Raw genomic sequence first — 13,504 nt, 5'->3', positions numbered from 1 at the left:
GTCTCTATGTCATACGGGGCATGAGATATGCCCATTCAAAGTTTGCAATTTCAATCAGTTGCTATAGCGCCCCCCTTTGGCCAGTTGATGTAATATTGCTTCATTCACATCCTCCCATGACCCTCTACCACTGTGCCAAATTTCACATGGATTGACCAAGTCAGTGAGGAGAAAAATGTGGAACAGCCACACCCACAGACAGAGTTTTCATCATTATATAGTAAGATTAGAGCCTACTCTCACTAATTGTTAACATAAAAGTAAAATCTATGAACACAAAACTGTTAAATCATCAGATACTAAAGACCCTCTCCCACTACATTAAATCAGTATTGAGGTTAATGGGCCTGAGTACATTTATGAGCTGTTGAGTGATTGATTTAACTCAAGCATTTTTCTCTAAAACAGAATATATCCATTTACTCAGCTCCCGGTGGGAATCATTAAAGTTTCATTTCATCAAATCTAATACAGCCTTTTAGAATAAAAGCCCTCATAGTCAGTGTCAGTGGAACCAAAGCAATCATTTTGAACTTTAAATTGATGTTTATTAAAGCAGTTGACCTCTTTTATATTCTTTTTTTTTTTCATAACCAAAAGGCACTGATTGAGCATGATGCAGCGGGCGATCGTCTGCCCAGTATTGTTTTCTTGTTTGTTTGTTTTTAGTGTGCGAGTCACCTGAAGCTTTAGAATCATACAAAAACTGAAGAAATATTTTCAGCTGCATCTATGTTGCAGTTGCCGGACAAATTTCCTGAAAAACTGTGTATTTAAAAGTACTGCACATTTTTGTTTGAGTCTCTCTGCCTTAATATAAATTGCTTGATGCCTAGCTGTATTTGCATTGCACACTAATGGTGTATTTGTCATGAAAAAAAAAGACAAATGATAGTGCTTGTATTTCAGCATAGAAAAAATACATTACCAGATACCCTCATAGGTTTGTATATTGCAGCACGAGTCAGAGATGGCCATCATTACAGCTCAGAATATGAGGCTTTATGCCTTTTTTATTGCTGCCCAGTTCATAAAAGTTGGAAGGCAATATTTCCAGGACAAAAAGCCCATCCAAAATGTCAACTGCTGGTCCAAAGACTATAACAAGGAAAAGAAATGAACACCATGGTTTAATACTGGCTCTCAGTGTGTGCTTTGACTTCAGCTATTTGTCATCAGGACATTAAACCCAGATCTGGAATGCTGACTGTTGGGGATGCACCGAATTCAGGGCCGATATTGGCGTTTAAAGTAATATTTGGACGACAGCTGATACCTATTTGTGTGTATGTGTGTGTGTGTTTATTTTGTTTTTCTTTGTTGTGTTTATTCCCCCTTTCGTGCAAGGGAAACAAATAAGTATTCATGATATAAAGAAAATAGCTAAAATTAAATTAAATTACGCTATCTTTGAATGAGCACAGATTCAATCATACAAATTTATGAAACAACCTTTAATATAACCTCACACGATAAACATACATACTATTTATATCATAATACCCTTTCTAATATCTATTGTACATTGCTGTTAAAACATCAACAAATTTCTCCTTCAAACAACTTCAGTATTAAAGTCAAAAAACAAAGTTTTGCAAGACAACATTTGAATCCATTGTGATGAATTTATTTACTTAAGCCCAGTTCTCATTTTTTCCAAAAAGAGCTTGAATGCATCATAATGTAACTCAATGCAACCGCCGTTAGTTTCGGAGGCTGCTAACAGCTAACATTAAATAGCTCTCCTCCTGCTGATTCCAAACACAGATTTGTTGTTCACAATGTAGCATGATCAGGGAAAAAACATGAGTTCACTGCGTACTTTCGTCCAGATGCCGTCTCTCGGAAGACCTCTGTTCATCCTAAACACTACTGTCCCAGAGGTGACGGAACACTGTTAGTCTTGAGCCCTGCTTTTAAGCCTGAATAAATTTGATGTGACACAACAACAAAGCATCAGCCACTGTCTTCAATAAATGCCATCTTATTTGGCAATTGGCAGGTGGCAGTCAACAAGGCAAATTGGCAGATACTGATGTTTGGATGATAATAGTGCATCCCTACTGACTGTGTCTCTGTAGCACAACCACTTCATGTACCATCTAATGGACTTCAAACCAGCGATAACTAAAGCAAACAATATCACTAGGCCTGTTCTTGCACTTGTCTCATAATAAAGTCATTCTAATTTTGAATATTATAACGTTATAATTGCATGATCTCCAGTAAACTGTAATTCAGTTATCAGATGGTGTTACTGCTTTTTGTTTCCTGTTGTGCTGTTTTCATATCAGACTCCAGGGAGTCGACTTTGCCCTACTTTGACTCTTTGACATTAGAAACTTTTAATGAATCAGTCCCCTCAGGGGGGAACAATCAGACTTTCATAAGATCACATTATGTATAAAGATCATCTCCTTGCACTCCTCCAGAGTGCTGTTAATTATCTTTTGGGCTTTATTAGGTTAAAAAAAAGGTTCCTGTTGATAGAGATGACACAAATTGTAGACTCAGCTAAAATAACAGTCATTTAACTGGTCCTGGTTGCAATGGCAGCGTTCCTGGAACATTTCTGACACTTGAAAATGAAGTGAAATAGAGCCAAGGTTTCATCTCTTTTACCTGAACTGAGATTAGTGACATGAAAAGCAATATCCCGTGATGACAGTTTAAAGGTTATTGTATCAGCTCTGGCTAATGGAGATCTGTTTACTGAAATGACTCATGACTCCAACTTATGTACTTTATTCTGGGGGAAGATATGAGTCATGTCTCATTTGAACCTTTTTATGAATAGTGTAAGTTCAGTTTAGGCCAGTCTTTGGAAATATGTCCTTTCATCAGAAACAAGTTTGACTTTTCTGAAGACAATCAAACTCACATAATTCCGGATTCCAGCGTACCACATAATTAAAACAAAAGGAGCCCACTTACAATAGTATATGAAGCCAAATGAAGTATTACCTTGTTTAGTCCATATTTGCTTTATGTAAAGTGTTTTGCACAACATTACTGTTTTTCATCTACGAAGCTGGCACAAGCGTAAAGGAATTGTAAGATGCGCTGAGCCTAATTTCCTCCATCCCTCCCTCAGGTGGCGAAGGACGTGTCCATCCGTCTTCACAGCCAGCTGGACAGCGTGGAAAAGAAGAGGAGTCGTCTGGAGCAGGAGAACGAGGAGCTGAGGGTCCGACTGCAGGACCTGGAGGTCGCCAAACAGGTCCTGCAGCAGGAGATTGACAAGGTACGATCAGAATCTCGTAACTGTGCTGTGTGAAGCCAGGAGAGGCCATAATGGGTTCAGCAAGGCTAGTTGGCCCACTGAACGGGTTAGTTGCTGTTTGTCAAGTCTTGAGTATTTGATGTAGCTGTAAGGCTTTGTGTCTTGATGCAGAGTCAACAAAACAGTTTCTAGTTTTTGAGAATTCTGGGAGTTGTCTGTATGCAAGGAAGCTGTAGTATTGCATTTAGTTGTGTCATCTTTGTAGCAGTAGTTACCCAATTCACAGTTCACTGCTGGGCTATTTAAAAACTTGTTGCAGAAGATTACTATGGTCTAAGTTCAGATTTAAGTGTCTGTTTGAGTTTGGACCAACCTGGAAATTTCAGCTAAACACTGAGGTTCAGGCAAATCCTTATTTAGCCTGTCGTCCTTTCAGCCTTTTGAAGAAAACACTGTTTACTGCGCTCAGTTTGCCTGCGAGCCTCAGGAGAGCCCGTCTCTGCTCTCATCTAGTGTTGACTTTGTTTCTGCCACTCTGCTGCCACTCCAGGGACTTTCTTGTTAAACCAAGTGGAGCCAATAAAACAACGCAATGAAAAGGGAGAATAAGATTTGATGTCAGGGCCAGCCGAAGTGAAAATAAAATAAACAGAGTTGGCGTTGCACTCGTTTGAAAGGAAAATAAATTAAAAAATAAAGTGATTTTGGACCTAGATTCACTCCGAGTTAAGCAAGATCAACCTCTCCACTGTCTTCCCTCTGAACGGTCTAATCTGAGTGAAAAGCATAAAATGAGGCCCCGTCTTTCCACCCTTTTCTCTCTCACCGCACTGGTTCTGCTCACTGTCTCTTTTCCTCAGTGCCTGATGGGCTGATGCTCACGGCCTTGGCCCAGCACCAGGCTCCTGATGTGGGTCAGGGTTGGGTGGACGGCTGGCTCGCTGGCAGGAGATCTGGGTCTGTCTGCTCTGGCCTGGCTGGACTGTGTGTTCTGTCTATACAATTGCCAATTTGCTGTTTGTGGATGGCTGGAAAGATGGCTGTGAGAGACGCTCAATGTATCTTGGTGTTGACTTTACAGCAGTAGACAGTTTATTTAACTGGTTACTAAGTGGTTACTTTGTTGCCTTTCTTGTTCACTAATGATTGTAAAATGCAGAGCGAGGCTGATTGGTAAATATTTATTGGCACCATCACCTATAGTCATGATGTTTGGGTAGTGACCAAAAGAATGAGATTGCAGATATCAGCAGATACTTCACTTTCTCCTTCGACCATGCTGTATTGATAGTTTTATGTCATGCTTATTGACGGGTTAGCCTCAGTGCTGTACTTAATGTCTTAAGAATTTGGCACCTAGTTCGGCTAGTTGATTGCATCATATGTTTTGTGTTTGCATCATAGACTGTTTAAAAAGTAATGGACATAGCCAGCATGATGTCACCCATTGGTTTGTGGACTGTTGTCTTGAAGCCTTGACTCTTGGAACTGGGAGTGACCATTTTTGGATGAGAGGATGAAGCTGTGGAGGAGCGGATCTGACTCATAGATTGTAGCACAGCTCACAGACAGCCTGTCACTCATATGTCCCCACCCTTAAATATGCGTAACTTTAAGCCTTAATAAAAAAGTAAGCGGGTGATATAAAAGCGGGAACCAAGCAGGTTTATAAAAATTCACTCCCGTACAGTTGTCATGAGTGTTGAAACAATCTATAGAGACCAAAACTGTTTGTACCAGGCTGTAAACATGTTTATTTCAGCTGTTAAGTTTGGCATTGTAGCATGGGGTCTACGGGGATTGACTCACTTCTGGAGCCAGTCCCAAGTGGCCATTCAAAGAACTGCAGCTGTTGGCACTTCCATGTTGCCTTCATTTTTCAGCCCTGGAGCTTTGTGCTTCATTTGCATTACTAGTTCCAGAAGTGTACTCACTTCCAATTCCCATTTTAAAGTCTTTGTTTGTTAAATAAAATCCTCAACATTCTTCTGCACAGAAACACTGGAGTCTCTTACATAAATTGACAATACTATGAATTTCTGTTCTGCCAGTCAGTATTGATTATTCTAGCATTGTTTCCGAAAAGTCATGTTTTTTCCTTTAGTTTGGTGGACAGCCCTTAATACTACTATTATTATCAGCCATCAGTACAGTGGTGAAGAATCCAGCCAGAGGGGTGAATCAGAGTGAAGCTGTAGCGAATTTATAACACGTTGTTGTTGTCGTTGGAATTTAAACTGCTGAGTGAATTTTGTACAAAGTGTAATCATTAGCTTGTTCTTGCTGTTAGCAGTGGATGAAACAGAAATTTAAGTTTGGTGCTTTGTTGTTTCTTAACAAAATGCCCCACAGGAGTTGTAGTTGTCTTTTTATGTACATGGCTTGCTTTGACTTTTTACTCAGAGGACAGATGTTTTATAACACAGTTGCTCATCCTTCATACTGACGATTCAGTGTCAATCTAAGCCTTGAATCTCCTTCTATTGACTGGCCGCATGACTGCCATGAGGGGCTCTCTGCTTGTTTGCTAACTGTCTGACTGACATGGTTTCATGAGCTGTGTTTGGGTGTGTTGTGTTGAGATACGCCAACCCTTCAGAGAAGGGGATTCTTCACATAGCAGATATGATTCAGGGAGCCGTGTTTGTGTGTGTGCTCATCCACACAGGAATGTCTCACTCAGCTGTGTCTCAACTTTGATCATAACAGTACAAAGAGGAGAATTAAAGTACATCCCAGAAACTGGAGAGATGGCAGCGATAAGAAAAACAAGAAAAAGACCTTTAGATAGACCACGGATGGAGAGGCGATAAAGACATAGGTGTAAAAAAAAAAAAAAAAGACCAGTAAACTGGACAAAAAGACAGAGACACAGAAGAGCACACAGACAATGGAGGCTTTGGTGATTCACAGGTGTAAAGGAGGTTTGTGAATTATTGATTGTGTCCTGGTGGCGGCTGCAGCCTCCAGTCTGCACTGATATTGATGTTCTTCACAAAGCAGAGCTATGCTGCGTAGGGCTAGACCTTTAGTTTGCTGCTGCAGGCCGATGGTATTTTACTGGGAACTGGAGAGGGATTAGTTTCTGCAAACCTAACGATCTTTATGCTGTATGCACAACAACTAAAGGAGAATCATTCCAATAATCTTCATTAGAAAGTGCATGTATATAACAGCAGTATTTTTATCTAGAAATGAACTGATTTTGGTCAGGAATTTTTGCCCTTGTAAATGTGTAACCAAGCACCTAGTAGCACAAATCATAATATAAATATACAATTTCTAAAATGGTACTTATTAAAGGATCAACAGCAAAACCAAAGCATCTTTGTAGACAACAAAGGGATGGGATGATACACATTTTTATCATGGATCGCGATAAAAAAAAACACTCAATAAGTTGATCATAGTGAATTTCCATTATCATGACAATTGTTAATATCCAGCAGCACCCAAAGAGACTGCTGGGCACCCAACAACAAGAGACACTGCAAAAACAGGCTGCATACACACCAACCTTAAAAATCCTTAAAACCTGAATCAAGGATCAGTAAATTTCATATCAAAAGATATGATGACATCGTAATATTGATTGTTTTTCACTAAAAAGGATGTTCACTAAAGAAAAGATGGGTGTCCTGTCTGTGATGTAATAAAAATATTTGTTTCTTCACAAAATGTAATGTTTCAGTGCCATTCTAAGAGTTTTAAGCTCATTTGGTGATTATCGTAATATTTTGAATCACTGTTATTTTGGCCAGAATAATAGTGGCATGAATTTATTTATATCATCCCATGCCAAATGCAAAACATGTTAGTAAGGAATTGTAATGTGACGTAGTGTGTAGGGGTCTAACAGTTAACAAAATGTAAGGTTTAGTTCAATGGGACACAGTGGTGTCACGGTTCGGTATGTTTTCAATACAGCAAAAAGGTAGAAATCTCCTTGATTTTTAAAGTTCTGTTTCTGAAATGAAAGAACAGTGTGTTCATTTTATAAAAACTATCATCATAATTTGGGCTTTTGTTTTTTGAATTACAGTCTGGTTAATGTGGGCTTGTGAAGGAAAATTGTTACGGGGCTCAGTTACATTGAGCATGTTCGTCAAAGCCTATGTTTTTCACTGCATAGTCGGGTCTCATATCCGTGGCAATAAATGTAACGTCATTAATTGCCGAAAGGATTTCTTTCTCCCCTGTTTGAATCAGTTGGGAATGGCTGCCTTAATGCTGCGGGAATAACGTTTGCATGTAGTGTTTCTGTTGCTCACACATTGGGGTGAAGTTGGCGCGCTACATGGCGTAAATGAGATGTGACATACCTTTGTTTGTTTATTTTCATCCACCACTCTCCCTCTTGCCCCTGCCCTCATAATTCACAGACAAAACCAAAGTGGCTCCAAACGTCAGACCTGTAGGCTATTCGAGGGTCTTCTGCTTCTGGTCTAGTAATGGCGTCACAGGGATAATAACCATCTTGCAATGAGCTAGCTTAGCATAGCTGCCTCCCACTGTGTTTCACTGGAGTAGAATGTTATGGTTTGGGGGGGGGGGCAGACATCATGTTGCCTTCTCCATCGTGTTGGCTGCCTTGTTGTGCTTAAACAGGATGCGTTCAGGTACAGTATTAAGTGTAGGTCACCCACCTTTTTGCTGCAATCAGAGCCCAGCACACAATGAATGTAGTTAGACATAAATTGGAAGAAAATGGACCTAAAAAGATGAAAAATGTGCTTTAGGTCTTGTATACAAGAGTATGACCAGAGTAAGTTGTTACGCAGCCTCTGTATACAGCTTAATTTGTTTTTCTAAAATAAATGTGCATCTGTTTTGTCAAAAGTGTGTGAGACGGACAACTAAAAACATGGCTTTTCGTATGAACACACTGTTAGTTAGTGTTTTGTCTCAGATTTGAACACAGATTGTTATGTTGTACGTGCAGTGGTTGCTTTCTGTGAAACCATGTGCTACTATAATATACTGTGTTTTTGTAGTATTTGTATGTTTAGCACACGGTGACCAACACACACTTAACTGAGTACACACAGATCTCTATTGTTTACCACCCTGTGGGTAAAGAGACAATCAATGCAATTAAGTGGAACGAGGAGAAGGGAGGTGTTCCCTCTCTTCTTAATTCTCTCTGTCCTGCTCTCCCATCCCTCCCTCCCTCCCTCACTCTATCTCTCCCTATTTATTATCACCTTCCTCCCTCCTCTCGCTGCTACTGCTGCATCCACAGAGACCCAAAGGAATGCTGATGCAGGGATTTCTTTATCCCGTCTCCCTCCTCTTTCAAAATCTCCTCTCTGCCCGTCTCCTCCTCCTGTCCTCCCCCTCTCATCACCCTCTCCCTCCTCCATACCAAAGCCTTTACTCCCTCGCTCACTCATACCTCTCCATTTCTGTCTCGCCCCTCCTCTCGTCTCTCTCCTTTCTTCCTCCTCCTGCTGCTGCAGTCATCTCTGAAACCATCGATCCGTTCCAGCTGTTTGACCTTTGAAGGAGGCAAGGTCAGATGTGATGGAGAGAGGGGGCGTGGGGGAGAGTTATAGAGGGATGTAGGTTAGCGAGTATAGAAGGAGGGAGAGGAATGATCTCTCTGTAGAAATCGAGGGGCGGGGGGGGTAGCCTATATAGGGTGTGTCTTTTCCAGGTGTTTTGTCATGTGGAGGCGAGGAGGAAAGGATTGATTGAAGGGATGGAGGAGGAGGGGATGGTGGAGGAGATAATGGAGCTGAGTCTGATGTTGAGGGGATTTTGAAGGATGAGATGGAGGGTAGTCTTGTGGATTTCAGCAGGCTGTTGTGAGAAAAAGAGAAGCGTTTTCAGACAAACACAAGAGCACGCTGGTTTCTGATTCTGCAGGTATTGTTTTTGCTGTTTTTGGTTACTACCATTTCTGCTCTCTCTTTGTTGTGGCTGTGTGCGGTGTAAACAGACAAATAACACCAGCCACAGTTTATGTGTGCTGAATTTTTTATGTTACTGTTTCACACGGGGTTGACTGTGCTGTGGTACATGATGTCCCTCTGCCTCATGAATAAGTATGCGATGAAGGCCCACAGGAGGAGAAATGATGGGGCAAAGAGGAGAATAAAGACGGTCAGGTCCTCGTGAGGTGATCATAAGCAGATTGAATGAATGACTTTGACCCTGCTCCAGCTGCCGTTAACGTCTGCCCGATGTATCATTTTCTGTGTTGCTCACTCCCTGCAGTGACTGATGCAGATTTAACAGAAGACTTGACAACATGCACGTAATAGTTTCCTCATGCATTCTTGTTTCAATCTATATCCAGCACAGGATATGTACACAAAGGCTGTGACAGTCAGGATGTGTCTGCATGTTGACAGATAAAATAGTAAACTATTATTTTACCTTATGTATATCTCATTATGAAAACCATAGTTACACATATTGTACATGAATTTAAATGGCAACAATATCAAAATTATAAGCTCCTCTCTCTCTTAAAGCCACAAACCAGAGCAGGAAGTCTCAAACTTGTGATGTCACAGGGTATAAAGTCTAGAGCTGCTCCAGATGTTACTTGATGACATCACAAATTTGAGTTTTAGCACTCTTGTTTTTGGATTTTTGGAGAGTTGTTTATGTTTACTAATGTTTTTGGACCTTCTTAGACCATAGGAATAACATGTATGAATTTTGAAATGGACATAGTTCCCCTTTAAATGCATCAATTCAGCCGAAATGTGAATATTTTATGAACATTAGGCAATATAAAAAGTGCAAGAACTGAACTGGAGTACACTGGACTACTCTGAACTTGACTTGACTTGACTTGACTTGACTTGACTTGACTTGACTTGACTTGACTTGACTTGACTTGACTGGGCTGGGCTGGGCTGGACTACACTTGACTTGACTGGTTAGCATTGTTCAAAGTTCAAATTCAAAAGGTTTTTATTGTCAGTTGCTATATGTGCAGGACATACGGAGAATTGAAATGCTGTTTCCCTCTCACCCAGTATAATGTCTTACAATTTAAGAGCTAAAAGAAAGCTAAATTGGAATAATAATAATACAATAAGTACAACTAACTCTAGAAGATACTATAAACCGATGGACAATCAAGGTGATCACGGTGCATGTTAGAGCAGCCTATGGGATGTACATGTTGTCGCCTCACAGCAAGGAGGGTTCCTGATCTGACCCCGGTGCAGGAGGTTCAAACCTGTGTACATGTTCTCCCTGTGTCAGCGTTGTGGGTTTTTCTCTGGGTACTCCGGCTTCCTCCCACACTTCAAAGACATGCAGGTTAGGTAACAGGTGACTGTAAATTGCCCATAGGTGTGAATGTGAGTGTGAATGGTTGTCTGTCTCTGTGTGTCAGCCCTGTGATAGTCTGGTGCCCTTTTCAGGGTGAACCCTGCCTCTCACCCACTGACAGCAGGGATAGGCTCCAGCCCCTCACGACCTCCAACAGGATAAGCAGTTACGGAAAATGAATGAATGACTATGCCTAATGTTTATTTGGTGGTCATGTGCAGTACAGTTTGCATCCCTTAAGGACTGAGCCTGTAGGCTGCACAATTAAATATCAACACTTTATGTTTTGTTAACTAGTTAACTCCCATCACTGTTGTCTCACTGCCAAACAAAAAGCACTACACCTTTATGAATAGCAGCTCACACTGTGGCGAGCTGTTGTGCTGTGTTACCCGCCTGAATCCTGGTGTTTCTTTGTTCATAGACTGCAATAGAAGTTGACCAGGAAAGCTTGTATTCCAGCTGTGGCCACACTGCCTCAAGGTGACTGAGCACAATAGAGAGCTTAAAAGAAGGAGAGGTAGACAGATGAAGGGATGTGAAATGTGGGAATACAAAGACGGACGGTAGGCTGGGTGAACTTGGAGTATTGCACTCAGATAGATGGAGAACAGGAGGAATTAACAGAGAACAAAGGGAGAAAAGAGAGAGAAGTAAGGCTGAGAGAGAGACAGAGGGAAAAGAGAGGTAGTGGAGAGGGGGACTGTACCATGTGGGGTCTTTGCGGGAGGGCTGGCAGTCGAGGAGATAACAGCCTTAATTGGAAAAAAATCCTCAGTGACTTGAGGGCGAAGGGAAAAATGCAGCATGTCACTCGCTGATTCTCTTTTTTCATTCTGTCGCTTCTTTTCTTTCATTGGCTATTTTCTTCTCTTTCTTTTCCACCCTCTGTTCTTTGTTTCTCTCACAAGTAGATATACATATGTACGTACTACCTCTCTCCTCCTCTTCGTGTGAGTTTAATTCCCATGTATCCCGTGAAGGTCATTCTGGAGGTTTCTTTCTCCCTTTCTGTGTGTGTGTGTGTTTGATAGCATGGTGATTTAGAGTTAGTCTGTTGAGGATGATAAGGTCGCTCTGTCTGCTTGGGCACACACACACACACACACACACACACCCCAGTATATAAAATGGACGTTTTTATGCTCTTTTTTTTCTCTCTTTGTCTTTCACACAATCTTCCCATAACACACAGGAACACACCTGACACACACCTCTCTTTGTCATAAATGCAGATATGTTCAGAGAAATGGTGTGGCAAACCCTTTTGGCCAGAATGACCACTGATATTGGGTGATCCTACAAAACCATGTCAACATCCATTGATCACATTACTAGTTACTTCTTTTCTGCAGTATGTGGGCACGGCAGTGATTTGGTAAAGGTTAAGGAAAGATGGTCACTGTTAAAAAAGTGTTGTCAGCCTACGATTAAAAGCTTTCTTTTTGTGTGACCTCATCTCAAGTCTATTGGGCAAGAAAACAGACACTATGCGTCCATTTATTACCACATCTGGCATGTTGAATTCTGTAAAACGAAGGATAAAATGTTATGTTATGGGGTCAGAAAATTCTCCTATGTCTTGAGCAAAGTAAACCATTTTACAAAGTTGAAAACAGGAATCTTTCTCATAGCTTGGAGATGCTTGGTTTTCACAGGATAGCAATTACATACAATGGGCCACAAAACACAAAAGAAAAATCTTTTAAGGGCACCTGCGCTAAGTGACAACCTGAAATAAATGGGTGCAGTTGCTTTCATCGATACACAAACCTCTGCCTCAGCTGCGTAAAAGCATAAAAACTTTTGTGATATTTCAACTTTTTTTTTTTTTTTTAAATTTCCAGCATTTCCGCTCAGGTTCTTCCTAAGTGCCAATAGGAAATGCCCAAAAAAACAGGTGGAGGGAGATGCACTTAGAATATGTAGTGTGACAAAGTATGTGCTCTTTATAGTGCCCCTAAAACATTCCCACAATTGTTAAAAATCGACTGTGATATATAGAAAAATTCATATAAATTGCTGATTCATAAGTGTCCCACATTTCAATTCACAGCTCATGAAGCAATGGGAGTGGTTTTGGGCTCAGTATCTACCTCTGTGGAGGCTACATGGACTTTTCATTGCTCTCTCTCTCTCTCTCTCTCTCTCTCTCTCTCTCTCTCTCTCTCTCTCTCTCTCTCTCTCATATTCCCAAGTTACTGCTGAAGGAAACTGTTCCCTGTTATTTCTGACTTTCAGGAAGTGCTGCCTATTGTTTGTAGCGAGTTGAGGGATGTGGGGCAAGGGTAGCCTGAGACTTTGCAGTGTGCATTTTGTAAGTGTGTCATGCATGTGTGTTTATGTGCGTGTGTATTCCTTCTTTCTGAAAGCGAAGACAGGGCGTTGACTCACATGCAGGTTAGCCTGCAGTGTGTGTTAATGTAATTTAATGCCCACATTGACCTTTTGTATGTTTATTCCTGCATGCATGTGTGCAAATCTGGCAGCACGAGTATGTGCATGCGAGTGTGACGTCCATAAGCACAACAGAGCACGAGATACATTCGGGGTTAATGGAAGGTCAGTTAAGCTGTAAAGTTAGTGTGACTTTTTGAAGGTAAAACCAGGGTGTTTATATTTAAGGCCTCAATTAACCCGTTGAACCCGAGGCTGTTTCTGCTTGGTTTTCACTTCCGTTATTTACAAGCTCAGCAAGTTAGGCTGCCAAATGTACAGCAAAAAAATCTTCAAAATCTAATTTAAGACATGGTAGAAGATTATTTGTGCTGCATTAGTAGTGCAGTAGGACACACTGCTTGCTCTAGGGCTGCAACTACGACTATTTTCATTACTGGTTAATCTGTCAATTAATGACTTAGTGGATAAAATGTTAGAAAATTGTGCAAAAAAAAATTAATAAATCTCAACTTACTTTGATATTGCAGGGTTTCCACGGTCATGGAAAACCTGGAAAAGTCATGGAATTTCACAATAATGTTTTGCAAG

General features: G+C 40.9%; 1 protein-coding gene across 2 annotated transcripts in view; it reads left to right on the top strand.

Moving 5' to 3' along the window:
• soga1 (suppressor of glucose, autophagy associated 1) overlaps window positions 1–13,504 on the top strand; it is a 132,652-nt gene that overhangs the window by 25,116 nt on the left and 94,032 nt on the right. For both annotated transcript variants that reach the window (XM_050064234.1, XM_050064232.1), the window contains exon 4: window positions 3,095–3,244. In XM_050064234.1, the coding sequence (XP_049920191.1) occupies window positions 3,095–3,244 (150 nt within the window). The remainder of the gene's footprint in view (window positions 1–3,094; window positions 3,245–13,504) is intronic.

The sequence above is a fragment of the Epinephelus moara genome, chromosome 16 (genome assembly GCF_006386435.1).
Source record: "Epinephelus moara isolate mb chromosome 16, YSFRI_EMoa_1.0, whole genome shotgun sequence".
Taxonomy (NCBI): domain Eukaryota; kingdom Metazoa; phylum Chordata; class Actinopteri; order Perciformes; family Serranidae; genus Epinephelus; species Epinephelus moara.
The sequence above is the reverse complement of the archived record's forward strand: the minus strand, read 5'-3'. Positions and strand labels throughout refer to the sequence as shown.